The sequence below is a fragment of the Prionailurus viverrinus genome, chromosome D2, assembly GCF_022837055.1.
Source record: "Prionailurus viverrinus isolate Anna chromosome D2, UM_Priviv_1.0, whole genome shotgun sequence".
In the NCBI taxonomy this organism is placed as follows: Eukaryota; Metazoa; Chordata; class Mammalia; order Carnivora; family Felidae; genus Prionailurus; species Prionailurus viverrinus.
The window spans coordinates 71,794,255-71,810,347 of record NC_062571.1 but is presented as its reverse complement, the minus strand read 5'-3'; the positions used below and the strand labels follow the sequence as shown (position 1 = coordinate 71,810,347).

At 50.6% G+C, this 16,093-nt stretch overlaps 2 protein-coding genes across 3 annotated transcripts in view; both read right to left on the bottom strand.

Annotated features, from left to right (window-relative positions):
• Window positions 1-10,846, bottom strand: part of VWA2 (von Willebrand factor A domain containing 2) — a 46,288-nt gene extending 35,442 nt beyond the window's left edge. For both annotated transcript variants that reach the window (XM_047824807.1, XM_047824808.1), the window contains exons 1-2: window positions 10,411-10,846; window positions 1,937-1,998 (exon numbers count right to left, since the gene is read on the bottom strand). In XM_047824807.1, the coding sequence (XP_047680763.1) occupies window positions 1,937-1,988 (52 nt within the window). In that variant the 5' untranslated portion in view covers window positions 1,989-1,998; window positions 10,411-10,846. The remainder of the gene's footprint in view (window positions 1-1,936; window positions 1,999-10,410) is intronic.
• On the bottom strand, window positions 4,974-11,027 carry LOC125147626 (translation initiation factor IF-2-like). The gene is made up of 3 exons (XM_047824685.1): window positions 10,411-11,027; window positions 10,216-10,233; window positions 4,974-5,064 (listed from the first exon to the last, which is right to left on the bottom strand). The coding sequence occupies exons 1-3, from the start codon at window positions 11,025-11,027 to the stop codon at window positions 4,974-4,976; spliced, it is 726 nt and encodes a 241-aa protein (XP_047680641.1).
• Between the last annotated feature and the right edge of the window lie 5,066 nt (window positions 11,028-16,093).

Genomic DNA, 16,093 nt, shown 5'->3' with positions numbered 1-16,093 from the left:
TCAAGTGAGCCCTCCTCGTGCCTCGGGTGACCTCCCCATTGCTCCCCGGGGAAGTCACCTCGGGACTCCGTGCAGGTCTCCCCCTGGAACAGGGAGCCAATGAATGTGTGACTGTGGCTTCCCGTTTGGACCAAAGCGGCCCGGCCTCTGCCAGCCACCCGCCCGGGCTCCAGAACTTTAATCTCCAGCCAAGGAGTGGGCAGGATTGAGAATCACTGGTCCCGTCAAACCCCTTCACCTTTCAAATAAGACAGCCGAGGCTTACAGAGATGATTCCTGTGCGTTCCGCTCCCCCAGAGGAGCCCAGAGCGGTGTGGCCGGCCCAGGAGTCAAGACACGGGCGTTTGTCCCTGGGCAACGGCTGTGTGACCCCGGGCAAGTCACGAGGATCATGGGGCCTCCCCCACCTCGTCTGTACAACCCTGGGAAGGTCAGATCAAGTTCTCTGTCAACTGGACAGGGCCACAGGAAGTGCAGCTCTGCAATGAGCTAGAGCCGAACCTGGACCCTGAGCCTCCATGGACCTTATTCCCAACCTGAACCCAAACGCATCTCATTGCTGCCCAGTCCCTCGACCTTGAAGCCACTAGTTACACCGAAAACCCACGTGGCTTGGAGAAGGGGGGCTGGGGGAGCTGAGCAACCACCCGCCTTCTTCCAGCCTCTCTTACCTCCCCAGACTCCGGGCCAACAGGTGGCTCGTGCCAGCAATCAACACACACCCCAAAACACAGGCATGGGGGGGACTGCCAGACAGAATCTCAGAGGCCACGAGGGGATCCCGAGCTAGACTCGGATGGCTGGACACCCTGCCCATTTGTCCTTACTTGAAGGACAAGTAAGACGTTCTGACACCTTTCTACCATCTCTTAGTAATGAGGCTAGAACTTGGAGGGACAAAGTGGGAAGTAAAAATAAAGTTGATTTGCTCCATTATTCACTCCTGAATCCACTTCTGGGGCACCTGTATGTGCCAAGCCCGGTGCTGGGCATCCAGATGACACAGTGGTAAATAAACAACACGCAGAACCTCTCTCTGATGGAGCAGATCTCTGGTACAGAAGGTGGGCTCTAAGGTTTTAAAAATTCACCCGGAAGTAAACTCATCTCGGTGTTCCGTGCTACAGAGCAGACGTACCCACGGCTACAGGTTTTCCAGGGGGAATAGACCTGATCTGGGGGCCCCGGAGGAATTGTGCCGGGTGCTGAAAGATGAGTAGGAGTTTGCCAGGGTGGCAGTGCTCGGTGAGGGGGTGATCTAGCCAGAGGGGCCACTATCACTGAGCGCGCGTAGGCAGGGAGGGAGCAAGGGTGCTGGGCAGGATTGGAAGGGCTGTGGCAAGGAGGGAGAAGGTACAAGAGGGGACTGGAAGTGGCATGCGGTCAGATCAAGCAGGGTCTCTGAAGAGCAACGGGGTATCATTGAGAAATTTTAGGCAGACTGGGGCACCTGGGTGGCTCAGTCGCTTGAGCATCCGACTTTGATCTCGCGGTTCATGAGTTCAAGCCCCACGTCAGGCTCTGTGCTGGCAGCTCAGAGCCTGGAGCCTGCTTCAGATTCTGTGTCTCCCTCTCTCTCTCTCTGCCCCTCCCCTGCTCATGCTCTGTCTCTCACTCAAAAATAAATAAATCTTTAAAAAGTTGTTTGTTTGTTTAATTTTAGGCAGAGAGAAGGTGGGGAGGAGTGGAGAGGGGTCCAGGCAGTCAGATTTGCATCGGCTGGAGCAGAACCAGGTGGACCCAGGGTGACCGCACACAGGCTGGGCTGCTTTGGTTAGAACAGTGGTCCAAGCACAAGATGATAGGGCTCATGCTAGGCAGGTGGCCGTGGAGTGGACAGACTCCGTTGCCTTCGAGAGACCTCCCGAAGTTAAAATTGACAGGATATGAGGCAAATCAAACCCCTCCACACCTCACCCCTGACCAAAAAGCTTACCTCCAGAAAGCAGGAAAATGAAGATGGCCTCCAGCAACGGGAAGGAAGGCATGTTGATGTAACTATGGGGCAGGGTAAGAAAAAGGTATCAGCAGTTAGCTCTGTGCACCCCCCAAGTCATCCTGAAACAAGACGACAGCTGCTCAGCCTTTTCCAGGTACAACTATGACCTTGAGGCTCTTCCTCGCCACGATGACTGTATTAGTCAAAAAAAAGACCCAAATTTCCTCAAAAGTCACGCGAGACTACTCCAATGACTTTGCTTTCAAAGGACAGGCTAGCATCTTCCCCAGACGCCTGCCCCCAACCCCCCCCTCGCCCCCCCGCTCCTTCACAGACTCCAGGAAGGCATGCTCTGTCCACAAATAAGAGTCCCGGGTCCCAGCTTGGCCTGGCCCCTGTCCCGCCACGTGACCTTGAGTAAAGTCCCCTCCATCTCATTGCCCCCATTTCTCATGACGAGTTAGACTCAGAGACTCAAGATAGGATTTCCAACGTCCTAATGTCCTGAAGCTTTCTAGCAAGATCACAACATCTGCACTTCCTACTCCATAAAAAGTAACATGGCTGAAGAAGTCACAAAAGGGTTTTTCAAAAAATGCCTAGTAATGCTTAGAGTACAGGTAACATTCGGTTCCATGGGGCTTGACAACGATCTTTAAGGGAGGAAAGGGTGGGAAGTGAGAGCTTTTAATAAGAACGATAGACTATAACTCTGCTGCTATAAAAGCACATACATGAGGTAGACTTCTGATTTTAGCTGTGGGGCCCAAGAAATGGATCCTTATCCTTTTTAACCACAAAGATACGATGTAAAATCTACAGAGTCTTACATTTTAGCCACTGTACTGAAAGGGATCATACAGATTGAAATTTAGACTCCCCTCCACCCCTAGTATAATTTAGCGGGCAAAAATCTAAGAATATCTGAACAATAAGCTCCAGAAATTCTGTTTTCTTGCCTTTTGGGATCCAATACAACCAAGGTCTCACCCTACGGTTTCTCAGCCTCAAACCTGCCTATTTAAAAAGAAGACATGAGGGGCGCCTAGGTGGCTCAGTCAGTTGAGCGTCCGACTTCGGCTCAGGTCACGATCTCGTGGTATGTGAGTTCGAGCCCTGCGTCGGGCTCTGTGCTGACTGCTCAGAGCCTGGAGCCTGTTTCAGATTCTGTGTCTCCCTCTCTCTCTGACCCTCACCCGTTCATGCTCTGTCTCTCTCTGTCTCAAAAAATAAATAAACGTTAAAAAAAATTATTAAAAAAATAAAAATAAAAATAAAATAAATAAAATAAAAAGAAGACATGAAAGAGTGGGACCACATGTAGGCCTTCCCGAAGTTTCCTCCTGTTAAACAAACAATCCTGGACTCTCACTCAGGAGACCATTCCAAAGAGAAAATCCCAGGCAGAGATACAGGAAGGGAAGCACGGCAGGGTCCCCCCGGGTTCTAGAGAAGAGAGCGGAGGGAGAGGTGGCCGGTCACCGTGTGCGGTACGCAGGGGTGCAGCCGAGGGTGGAGAAACTCATTTCCACCTGGTGCACCCAACTCAGAACGTCCCTGTGACCTCTTGGGCAAACACCGCTCTCCCGCGTCTAAGAACGTGGAGAACAAGGCAGGAGCACCAAGTTTTCGTGTATGTATCTTGGGTCCTCGGACATCCACATCTCCACTGGCAGATGTCAGTTCTCCAAAACGCATGGCGGAAGCTTCCCGGTTATGTTTAGCTGCTCACCAAAATGCCCGTAACTTAACGCACACGACAATGAATTCTCCTGTCAGAGGCACTCCACTGTCTCTACTGGGGCATTACAAACACATCCCCTTGGGACGCTTGGTCAGTTAAGCATCTGACTCTTGGTTTTGGCTCAGGTGACGATCTCGTGGCTCGTGAGTTCGAGCCCCGCGCTGGGCTCTGTGCTGACAGCTCAGGGCCTGGAGCCTGCTTCGGATTCTGTGTCTCCCTCACTCTCTGCCCCTCCCCTGCCCACAGTCTCTCCAAAATAAACATTAAAAAAAAAGAAAAAGACACATCTCCCAGCTGCGGCAACAAAACGACTTGACTTGACTTGACTGTCAGAGGAGTTTGAGGGGGCCGAGAGCAAGGGCTGCCTTGAAAACTGAAGTTTTCAAGCTCCCCAAGAAAGATAATTTTTCATATTTAAGTTTAAATGTAACCCAACTCATGTTCCTATAGGTGCTACTGCCGGACCTTACTTGGAACTGTAGGGAATTTGAACAAACAGCGGGGACTGCTTTAGGGGACAGCACCTATGGCTCAGGTCTGCGTTCCTACTCTTGGAGAGCAGACTCCAGCGAACAAGAGGGACACAACTTGTGAAAGGGGAAACACAGTGAACGAGCCGGACACACCTGAGAGATGAAGGAAGGGGTCACAGAAGCTCAGAAGCGGGGAGGGGGCCGTCCCAGACAGTCGCACAGTTCAGGTCTCTGGCCCCTAATCCAGTTAGATGCTTGCATCTAACCAGGCTGCTTCTGGAGCGGAGGTGAGTCAGGGCCCTCGAGCCACCGCACAAGCTAAGATGGCATAGAGGCGGGTGACTAGGGCAGGTAGGGGCTACACCTGCCCCCTGGTGGCACACAGCCCGCACCGTGAGTCCAGGAGCCCCACTTCTCATCCGATGCCATGGTCCCTCGTCTACAAAACAAGGAGGCTGGACCAGATGCTGCTAAGGTGTCTTTTGGTTTTAAATCTCTCTGTCACGGACCCGTGATGGTCAGACCTTACTCTACTGAATATTCAGCTCCTCGGATTTCAAACACGTCTGAAACAAAGGGGATCAAGTGTCCCAACCAGCTGAGAGTCTTTGTGCCTCAGATGACCGTGAGGCTCACGTCTGCACCTAATCCAAGTGGCCAGCGGAGAGCGAATCTTACAAGAGTGAGAGGGTCAGGACCTTCCTGGACACACAGAGGAGGGAGAGACGGACAGAGAGGGTGCAGGCCAGCGCGGCCAAGGCCATCCCCACTGGCTTCCAGCCTGGCACCTGCCAACAAGACAGGCCTTCCTTTCCTCTCACTCCCGACGACAGACGAAGGGCAAGTTCTCGCCTGCCGCCTGGGAGCCAGGCCGGGCCAAGTGGACCAGGGCCAGGGCAGAGCTGCCCCTGGGATGCAAACCAGTCAGGCTCAGGCTGATTTTCCGGGGTCACGGCTTCCGACCCTGGGCACGTGCAGGACTCTGAGGCTCGGGCCTGTTGATGTCTTTCCCAAACCAGGATTCCAGCGGCCTCCCCAGGCTGCCGCGAGGACCTGGGGGAAGGAAGTACATACAGAAGGTTCCCGCGCGCACAGAAAGGCACTCAGGAAACGCGGGGCCCCTCCTGCTGCCAGGAGACAGACCCAAGCAACCTCCTCCCGCTCTCTTCCTTCTGTGCCTCTACATGCCCCGGTGAATGCTTTTCAGAGTCTCCCAAGCTTCTGCTCATTTGGGCAAAATTTACGTTGGCGATCTGCAAATCAAGGCAAGAAGTCAAATGCCTCCTGAGAGGCGTCTGGACCAGAAGGTGCTGGCTCTGGGACCCCAGCGGCACCTCCCTCCCCTGCGCCCGCGGCACAGCCCGCACTCAAACTGCCCGCTGGTGTGATCGACTCACCTGCCCGGTGGCAAAGGCCGCAGGGGCTCCGGCAGAGAGCCGGAGCCCCAGCCGCCTGCACTTGTCTGGCACACAGTAGGCGAGATGCGTGCCTGCCGGGTCAGTAAGCACCGCTACGCCTACTTCTGGAAGGATCTTTGCGCTCACTACACTCGCTGCATTCCTTCTTATGCCAAGATAAACGAAATAAACGCTGCTTGGGTGTGGGTGCGGTTATTAACAGCACCCTGCTGTCTCCCACCCGTCATCTCAAACGTTCAGTTTCCCGCCCCCCTGCCCCCATCACAACTGCTTGCAGTACTAATTCGAATTCTAAGTACAGCCCAACACCTAAAATCTTTTTAAGAAAGGATGAATTGCATAGTAAAAACCCAGCAGCTGCTACCATCCAGTGAGCATTTGCTGGGTGCCTGGCACCGGGGGCCATCCTTCTGTATCTTCTCTCCCCCTAAGCCTTGCAGCCAGTCACCGAGAGCATTGTCCCCATTTGACAGATGAGAAAACTGAGGCACAGAGAAGTTGTTTTTGCCGCAGGTTACACAGCTAATAAGGGGATCAGACTCCCTTCTGGCCTCCCAGCGATCTGCTCAACCCATCCCCTTCCTGATCCTGGGGGAGTAAGGTAGGGGAAGAGAGGCATAATTAAAAATCTGCCAGCTGAATCCTGCCCTTTGGCAGTTTTCCACAAGCTACCACCTGCCAGCAGCTCCCACCTTCGGCACACGTGAGAAGATTTCCAGAACTCTCTGCATTCTTGTGCAAAGCAGTCAGGAGTGGTTTGCGTCCCAGGGGCAGAAACAGATCATCACGTGCAGGTACCCAGGTATGCCTCGTCAAGCCCTTTCCGTTGCAAAACGCCCCACTCGTCATTTGTTCTTTTTCTGTTCCATTACCCACGCTAATCCCACGTCATTCCTGGCTCCTGGGGCTCTCACACATCCACTCTTCACCACCACCACCTCCCCCCGCCCCCATCTTCCCATCTGACTGCTGTGTCCAAATCCTGGTTCCACGCAGCACTGGCACCGCTAAAAGGACAGTGGGTAAGTGCAGTTTGTCGCAGGGCTCCGCAAAACTCAGCACAAACCAGGGATTACACTTTCCATGCCGCAGGAAGAAACGAAGGCCAAAACAAGGCTACTTTGGGAAAAGAAGGACCAGGCTGGCGATGGCTGAGGGCAGTTTTGCAGGACAATGCTCTGCCTTCTCCTCTAGGATGGGAAATGGAATGAGTTCGGGGTGAAAAAGGAAACCACTTCTGCCTCCTCACAAAACGCACTTCCCACCCCAAATATTAGGTTAGCCCTTGGCAGCCTCCTCTCCATCAGTGGGATGGAAATCTGAGCCCTTTACAAGAACGGGCAGCACCTGAACAGGAAGACTTTAAAACCGGAGGTAAAAGTGTCGAGCCAGAAAGCCCTCGCTGTCTTCCACCGTAGCAGTCGCCTTCCTTGTCCTTTTGATACAACATTTTGTCAGGCTCAGGGGGTCCAGAGAAGTGGGCCACATGCTTCTAGTTTGACACAGCAGAGAGACCATTTTAAACGCTGCTGGGGGAAAGTCACGCTCCCTCTCAAAGAATCGCAGATCGTTAGAACCCGAAGGTCTGAGGGGCGCCTGGGTGGCGCAGTCGGTTAAGCGCCCGACTTCAGCCAGGTCATGATCTCGCGGTCCGTAAGTTCGAGCCCCGCATCGGGCTCTGGGCTGATGGCTCAGAGCCTGGAGCCTGTTTCCGATTCTGTGTCTCCCTCTCTCTCTGCCCCTCCCCCGTTCATGCTCTGTCTCTCTCTGTCCCAAAAATAAATAAACGTTGAAAAAAAAAAAATTAAAAAAAAAAAAAAAAAAAAAAAGAACCCGAAGGTCTGAGAAGCTGAAGTCAGCACCAAGGGATGAACAATGTGCTGTACAGATTCCCTGATCAGATGGGCATGGATCTCAAGGCTTCCCACTCTCGTCGCACCTGCGAAGAGACACTTACAGCCAAGAGAGATGTTTGTTTTGATGGTTATTTGAAAATCCTTCATTTAATCTGTACAGGACCCAAGTTCATTGGACTCTGGGAAGCAGAGGCATAAGAGAATGCACATAGGACCAGAAGTCCAGAGACAGAATTCCATGCTAGTTCTGCTTCTAACCACCTGGGTGACGTTCCCTGTCTCAGGGTCATTCATTCGTCCAATTGGGGTGAATCTTAGTTTCACGAACTCAGGCCAGCGTTGTAAAGATCCAGGGGAATCGTGTGTGATCGTCCCTAAATGTACAACGTTAAAGGTTGTCATTACATTTCATAGGTTAATTTCATATAACACCCATAATGCCGTAGGGTAGACATGATCATTTCCATTTTTCTACATGAGAAAGTGGTCTTGTAGAAGCTGGGACCCAAAGTCAAAGAGCTCCAACAAGAGTGGAGTCAAGCCCAGGTCTTCTGATGAGGACAGCTGGGCCGTGACAAGAAGAGTGAAGTAATACAGAACGAGCACAGTCAGACGCCGGGAAGCCTGAGCCTTGAGCCTTTCAGTAACTTCCTTCAGTTCAGTCTTTCAATTTCCTTCCCTCAAAAATGGGGGTGGCATCACCCAGCCTATTTACCTAAAAAGGTAGATGCCGGGATCACATGGGATCACAATGCAAAAGTGCCCTGGGTGAAGGCAACGTCTCTTTTTTTTTTTTTAATTTTTTTTTCAACGTTTATTTATTTTTGGGACAGAGAGAGACAGAGCATGAACGGGGGAGGGGCAGAGAGAGAGGGAGACACAGAATCGGAAACAGGCTCCAGGCTCTGAGCTGTCAGCCCAGAGCCCGACGCGGGGCTCGAACTCCCGGACCGCGAGATCGTGACCTGGCTGAAGTCGGGCGCTTAACCGACTGCGCCACCCAGGCGCCCCAAGACAATGTCTCTTAAATGGAGAGCAGGGAGACCCGGTTGAAGAGAAGGGACTCAGGACCAGGAAAGGAAATGAGGGATCCAGGACAGGAATCATATTGAGGGCAGGCCAGCAGGCAATTCTGTGGGTGGGAGAGGAAGCGGTCTGGAGCTGTTTACATGATGAAAGGGTAAACTTAAGGAAGGGACTCCAAGCGCATTCCACTGGCCCAGGGAGCTGGCCTGGGGTGATGCTGATACCATTAGCCTTGTGGATAATGGCAGGGTTTTGTGTTATTTGCAAACAAACAAACAAACAAAACAACAAAAAAACCCTTGTGGGATGAGATTAAAAGTTGATAACTTTGCTGCATTGCTCCTGATGAAAACTAAAAAAAACTGATCTGTGAAGGGAAAAGTACAAAATCTACGGACCACTGTTCTAAAACACCTCACAATGATGCTGACCCCTCCAATGTTATAATTACACGCATTTCATTTATTCAAGCATCTGCCCTGTGTCCAGCACCCTGTCAGGTGTTGGGGATACAATGAAAAGACTCTGTAAGGTACACACAAGATGGGACAAAAGGCTTTGTAATCTCACCAGTTTATCCCTGATGTCAGCACTTGCCAATTAATGACTGGCCCATTTATGCAGCTCATCAAAAGCCTAGCAGTCTGGGTTCCTGGGGGGCTCTCCCATTCGCTCTCGGGTCGTCTTTCACCTCTCTAGGTCTCGGTTTCCTTATCTGTAAGAACCTGGACATCTGAGCAAACTGAGGGGAAGGAAACAGCTATTGCAAGCTCTGGAGGGTAAACCAAAAACTAAATGTAAGGGGAAATATGTCACTGATGGTTTTCAGTCAATCAGACAGATGTGATAAAGGAAAGGAGCCCCCCTCTCTTCCCCAGGATTTGTCGGGGGACCTAGTCTGGAAAATTCTTACACCATCAAGAGACAGTTTGCGGTCGAATTTCTACAAACAGCAAGGGCTGCACCCTCGGTGAAGAGCAGCCCGCAGACCCTTGCACCCCCATCAGCAGCAAGAAGGGAATGGCTGCAGGTTGCTGAAAGCCAGCAGCATTTACAAATTAACTCCCCAGGCCTTTGCCAATTGCAGTGGTACCTCTAGGACGGAGGGACAGACGGACGGAGGAAAGAAAGAAAGGAAGGAAGGAAGGAAGGAAGGAAGGAAGGAAGGAAGGAAGGATCTTTTCTCTTCTCAACAAATGCACATTTCTTAATATAATGTCACAATGGAAGCCAAACAGACATTGAATTTTTACACCTGAAATTATAAAACATTGAAAGGTTCTGGGGTTTTTGTGTGTTAAAGAACCTCATAATTTGCCAATTGTACAGGTTCTGATTATTCAGTTCCAAGACACCAGACACACAGCAGGTGCTCCCACCCAACGGCCGCTCTTGGCTGGAGAGCCATAGATTCCACGGGGGGGCCAGGTGCCCTCCTCCCTTCTTCTCTGCCAGGGTGCCCACCCTGCTCCTAAACCGACGCCACCTGGCAAGTTTCAAAGGTGCAGTTCCGAGACCCTCCATTTACTCTCCCAGCAGGTGGCCAAGGGCGCAGCCCCAGGAAGGAGAAATGCAGGAAAGGGGGGCGGAGGGGGGGGGCGGCCGGGGAGAAATCCCAGTATGAGAAGTCACAAGGACAAATCCCCTAGCCTTCCCATCGCCCAGGGGCCAGTCTCTGGGCCAAGGGCCCTGCTAGGGCTCTGCCTGCAGAGGCTTCGCCGTGGCACTCTCGCTGCTGGGAAAACTGCACAGGAGTCACCTTAACACCGCGTAGGCCCTGAAAAAGAGGGGCGCGGGAAGGGGGGCTTGGGCACATCCCCCAAACGTTTACTCAAAAGGCAAGTCCCCTTCCGCAGTCTCCAGATTAACAGACTGTGCCTGTGCCAACCAACAGGTCGAGTTTAATACACGGTTCCCTTCTCCACCCACTGCCACCTAGCCCCTGTCCCCTTACCTGTGCTCCGCGCCCCCTTGGCTCTGCGACCCCGTGCCGGAGTCCCAAAAGAGAGGCCCCTCCCGGGCCCGCCACGCTCCCCGTCCCGATGCGCTGGCTGGGTCTCCCCGGGCCGGGCCGTCTGCAGGGAGCCCGGGGGAAGCGTGCGCCAGGTGCGCTCGTCCAGGTGCGCCAGGTGACTCCGGCTTCCCCGAGAAGCGCGCGGGCCTCGCGGCCGAGTTCAGGTGCGGCTCAGACAAAGCCGAACAAAGCCCGCAACGCCGCTCGGCCGCCGCGTCCACGCGGGACCGCACGGGATCCGTGCCGCTGGGAGGGACGGCTGGGGGCCGAGCGTCCCCACCCCCGGAGCGCGGACAAGTAACCGGCTCCCCTCCCGAGGCCGCTGGCGGGGGCCCGGGGCGCGGAGACAGCTCCGGCTCTGACTCACCGGGACGAGGGCGGCGGGAGCGCACGGCGGGACGCGCGCGCCGAGGCTGCCGAGAGGGCCCGCGGGCTCGGCTCGGGCCAGGGGGCGCTGCAGGCCCGCGGGAGGGCGCCCTGGGTGGGAGCCACGTGGGGCACCTGTAGTTCTCGCCGACGGGAGGCGGCGAGAGCGGCGCGGGCCCAGGGAGGTGCATCGGACGCTTCTGGGACCTGGGCCCGCATCGCTTCTCGCGTTTTTTAACACGGCGTCGGCCAAGAGCGGCAAGTCAACAGAAGTACTTACTTCTGCGCGGGTCTCCCAGCCTCTGATCGGTGTAGCAGGGCTGTGCCATCCGCTGCCGACTCCGCAGGGTTTAGTGCTCAGACCCGCGCGAAAATGTTGACTTTGGCATCGCTTCTATTTGGCATGGCAGTTGCCATTTACCTGTCTGCAGTTACTGCGGCTGGGAGGTAATAAGCGGGCCTTTTTGGCCAGCGTCCTCGATTAAGTCTAGAAGGTGCCTGATTTTTAAAACTCGGATGCCAGAAAGCAAAATGGCATAATGCCTACACATAGTAACACTCAATAGATGTTGACTATTACTGTATCATCTATAGTTTTCATAAGGCATCAATAAAGTGTCATTGCCCAACGTGTGCTCATTGCAAAATAAGAAAATGCCAGTAAGGACCTTGCAGAAAAACACCTGTCCCACCATCCAGAGATAATCACTGTTAACGTTATGGTGTTACGTTCTTTCAACATCCTTCCACTTACATAAAAATTTACATTCTTTTTAGTTCGGTCCCTACATACTGTGACATACCCAGCTTTTCTATTTCTCTTCTTGAACATGTTTTTAGCCACTACTTAATATTCCAATGTAGTTAACCTGCTGTTGTAAACATTAACTGTTAATCATGAAATTAGGTATTTGTGCTTTGGCCCAATCACTTCCTTGGAGTAAACTGCAAGAAGGCAAATTTCTAGACTCTTGGGTATAGGCAGGTTAAGGCTTTTGATGTGTATTGTCAAACTGACCTCCAGGAAGATCAACCTGTTTCCTCTTTTCCATGCCCCTCTTCCCATTATTCTTGTAAATGTCAGTCTGATAGACTAATAACTTTTTTTTTAACGCTTTTCCTTTCTAACAAATTTTTTAAAGCATTGCCCTTTGGTTCTCAGTTGGTTTCCAACCCTCTCAAAATCTGTAGCTTCTAGTGAAAGGGACCCATGGTCAGTAAATGTTGCAAACTTCACAGAAGTGGGGAAAAGAAGGACCCGTTTCTCACTTAACTCCTTCCAATAACATTTATTGAGCACCTTTTTTTGGTTGCCTGTTTTACATTAAAACGGAGCCACACCAGAGCAGGATAAGCCATGCAGGAGCACCCATGCAGGGGAAACTGGCCACAGGTCTAAATGCTTGGCGGAAGGAGGGGTGGGGAGGGGAATTGTCTCAAAAACATGTAATGCAAGCCAAATAGGTCATTTTAAACGTTCCAGTTACCACATTTAAAAAGTGGAAAGAAACAGGTGAGCTTAGTATTAGCCCAGTAGATCCCAAATATCTTGTGTAATCAATGTAAAATAGAGATATTTTATGCTGTCTTCAAAATTGTGTATTATACATTTATGGCACATCTCAATTTGGTCTGGCCACATTTTAAGTGTCCAGTAGCCACCTGTGGTGAGTGGCCTGTGTCTCTCCAGACAGAACAGAGGTTTGAGAAGGGCAGACCATGTCCTGGCAAAAGTGGAAATTTAACAGCTGACGGCCCTTTCCCCGACTTGTGATTCGTTGCTAAGCTGGCATCTACCAGCACACCTTTGGCTAATCAGTTTACCTGTGAGAAGTCAAATTTCAATTCTGGATGTTCCTGACAATTTGGCGGCTTTAACTGGGGGGTCGGGGGAGGGGGGGAGTTCACATGTTCATTCCACGATCAAGAAGTAAAAGGCTACAACTATAAATACTGGTGGAGATACAAGTTCTTTCAAACTCCTTCACATCAAAGTATAAGTCAGTCTGTCCCAGATGCCTATCAGATCTATCAGATGTGCATGGCGGCCGGGGGGAGGGAGGCAAATGCAAGTGGCCCAGGCTACGGAGAGTGGTGAGTGGGAGACTAGCAGGGCTGGAGGTTTTTTTACACAAAAAGCTGGGCAACTCCTCCTTTATGAAGATCTGTGGAAAATTTCAAGTCACTTTGAAGGACCATCATCCCAAAGACTCTGTGAGCCCCTTGCTTCCAAGGACTTGCCTTGCTCATCGTTGCAGCCCCAATGCTTGCTAACTCTACACAGTAAGTGCCCCTTGAAAATGTGAATTGCCCCGTACAGCAGGTCTCGGTGGTGAACACACAAGGCATGGAGGCGACTGTGCATTTCACGCAGAGACAACAGGGGACCTGAGCACTCAGTGATACAGAGTGGGAGACACCCAGTGTGGAATGACCACTGCTTTGGAAATGAGGGAAATCTGGGATTCCCCATTCAGCTCCCCTACCTACTGGACTTGTGACAGAGAAAAAGATGCTTAATTTTTGACTGCTCAGTCTTCTGGCCTATGAAATGAAAGGCTCAGGAGTACAACCGTTCTCAGATCTGGGGAAGCCCCCAGTTTTTTGCACCCACTCCCATTATTTGGACCCCCAAATGATGAAAGCAAGGTGAAACACGCATGAAAAGCCCCAAAGGAAAATAGGTTACAGAGCTGCCAACATGGACTTCCCAAAACTCTCTCGAGAAGTGAAAGATCAGGAAACAGTGCGTATTCAATGGCCAAGAAATCATCCTAGAAGAAATTAAGGGCCTGATTCTGCAGGGCTCCACAGGCAGCAAAACCATGGCGCAGAGGGCAAGAAGAGAGAACAAAGTAGTGGTGGCAGGACATGAGGAACAGAAATACTGCATCTCAAAGCTAGAGACCCTTGGGCTTGGGGTAGACACCAATGGCTCTAAGGTTTAAAAACATACAACCCAACTCCATTAAGACAGTGAGAATTACACACAAGGTTACTGGATTTGTTTCTGGGAAATGTGATGCTTTCTGGCTCAATCAAGGAAACACATTATGTCTCCAAAGGCAAGGGCCTGGGTAACGTCAGTCATGCGACCCACACCCAAGACTGCGTAAGCACTCTCCTCCTTCAAACTGCCAGGACTTCCAAATTTTGTATCTCCCGTTTCACACACGAATGCCTTATGTGTTCACTGAATGCATTTCGAGAGGAATCTGGGCACACCCTTGGGGATGGGCTTCTTAGAATTAGCCCCACGGTCTGTCTCACTTCCTGGAAGGCTTCCTATCACTACTAGGTTTTAAAAATGGCATCACCTCAGAGTCTCAAGGTTTTCCCTTTTTAGGGAAGCACAGGAAAATGGCCAAGGCTGGGCAGCTAAAGCCTTCAATGAAACCAATTCTGGGTTATCTGAAAGCTACTGCCAAGGTTAGAGAAGCTTCCCAGGGAAGATGGACTGCAGTGTCTAAACAGGAACTTGACCAACAAACGTTCAGGGCTGCAGAAAAACGTGTCCGTTCTCTGGGTGAGCCTCTACCGCTCCCAGCCTGTGCAGGTGGGCAGTAGTCTTACTTGTAACTGAACTTCACTTTAATCCAGCAAGCAAAATCAACCTACAACTCTTAACTGTCTGTGTGGAACCACAGGCTGCCCTCCAATTCCTTTTATCTGGAAAAACAAAGCAAAAACCATCCTTGAGAATCCTGTGTGCTTAATGAGTACACGCTGCTTGGGCGCATGGCCAGCTACAGGTCCACCGGCAGCTGGTGAATAGCCCAGGCGTTCCTCTCTGGCCACCCCCAAAGGGCTCAATTTACCAAGACCGGGTGGGAGTTGTGTCAGTGGTGAGCCCACCGGTTACACTAAGGGTCTACTGCTCCGGGCTAGCAGCCTCCCAGCACTAAGCCTCACATTTACTTAATTCCTCTCCTGGAATCTGGCTATTTAGGGCCCTACAGATAAGGATCCTCGCCTATTGGTTTTCTGGAGCATTTATTATCTAGTAAGAGAGCTCAAGTTCAGAAAAGTAATCACCTTCACTCAGTTTTGAGACTTTTACATTTCTAGTTGCCCCAACAAAAGAATTCTACCAAAAGAAAAGGTGTATCGAATGTACCTCCACAGACACACTTTCATCACAATATTTACACGTCCTCTGCCAAGGAATAATTTGTTTGGTTACATGGTTTCAGCAATGTTGTGCTTATCTAACTGAAGTACATATTTTGAGGGAAACTGAACACCAAATGTGATAGATTGCACATGGTGCTGATGAATAATAAACACAGCATTTATTTCAATCTCAGGAATGTAAATGGAGGTCAGTATATACTTGAATGTGAATTAATAATGTTAAAGTAGGTCCATTAAAGATAGAGCTATTGCTATTGCTAGCTATTGCTAGACCCAGCAATTGCACTAGGAATTTATCCAAAGGATACACGAATGCTGATTCAAAGGGGCAAATTCACTCCAATGTTTACACAGCACTATCAGCGATAGCCAAATTATGGCAAGAGCCCAAATGTCCATAGACTGATGAATGGATAAAGAAGATGTGGTATATAGATTACACACACACACACACACACACACACACACACACACACAGGAATATTACTCGCTGATCAAAAAGAATGCAATCCTGCCATTTGCAACAACGTGGATGGAACTAGAGTGTATAATGCTAAGCAAAATAAGTCAGAGAAAGATAAATATCTGATTTCACTCATGTGGAATTTAAGAAACAGATGACACAGGGAAAGGGAAGGAAAAATAAGAAAAACAAAGGGAGGCAAGGCATAAGAGACTCAAGTACAGAGAACTGAGGGGTGCTGGAGGGGTTCTGGGTGGGGGGGATGGGCATGAAGGAGGGCACTTGTTGGGATGTGCACTGGGTGTTATATGTAAATGATGAACCACTAAATTCTCCTGAAACCATTATTATGCTACATGTTAACTAGCTTGGATATAAATAAAATTAAAAAAAAAATAAAGTAGGTCCAGTATAGTATCATGTAAAATGAATCCAGATCTCCAATTGTGAAACTACTTCCATAGACTGTCTTGTTCCCCAAAAGAGACTAATAGCTGAATCCTCATATTAAACTCCATTTACTCTTTGTATTCAAATTTCCAGCACCATGTAAAACCACACAATCTGAAACTTTCAGACTTTTTTAATATTCTGACTTGCTTCTCTACTTTTCCACAATGAAAAGGTCAACTTTGTGATTCCATAATTTCTATGTGTATT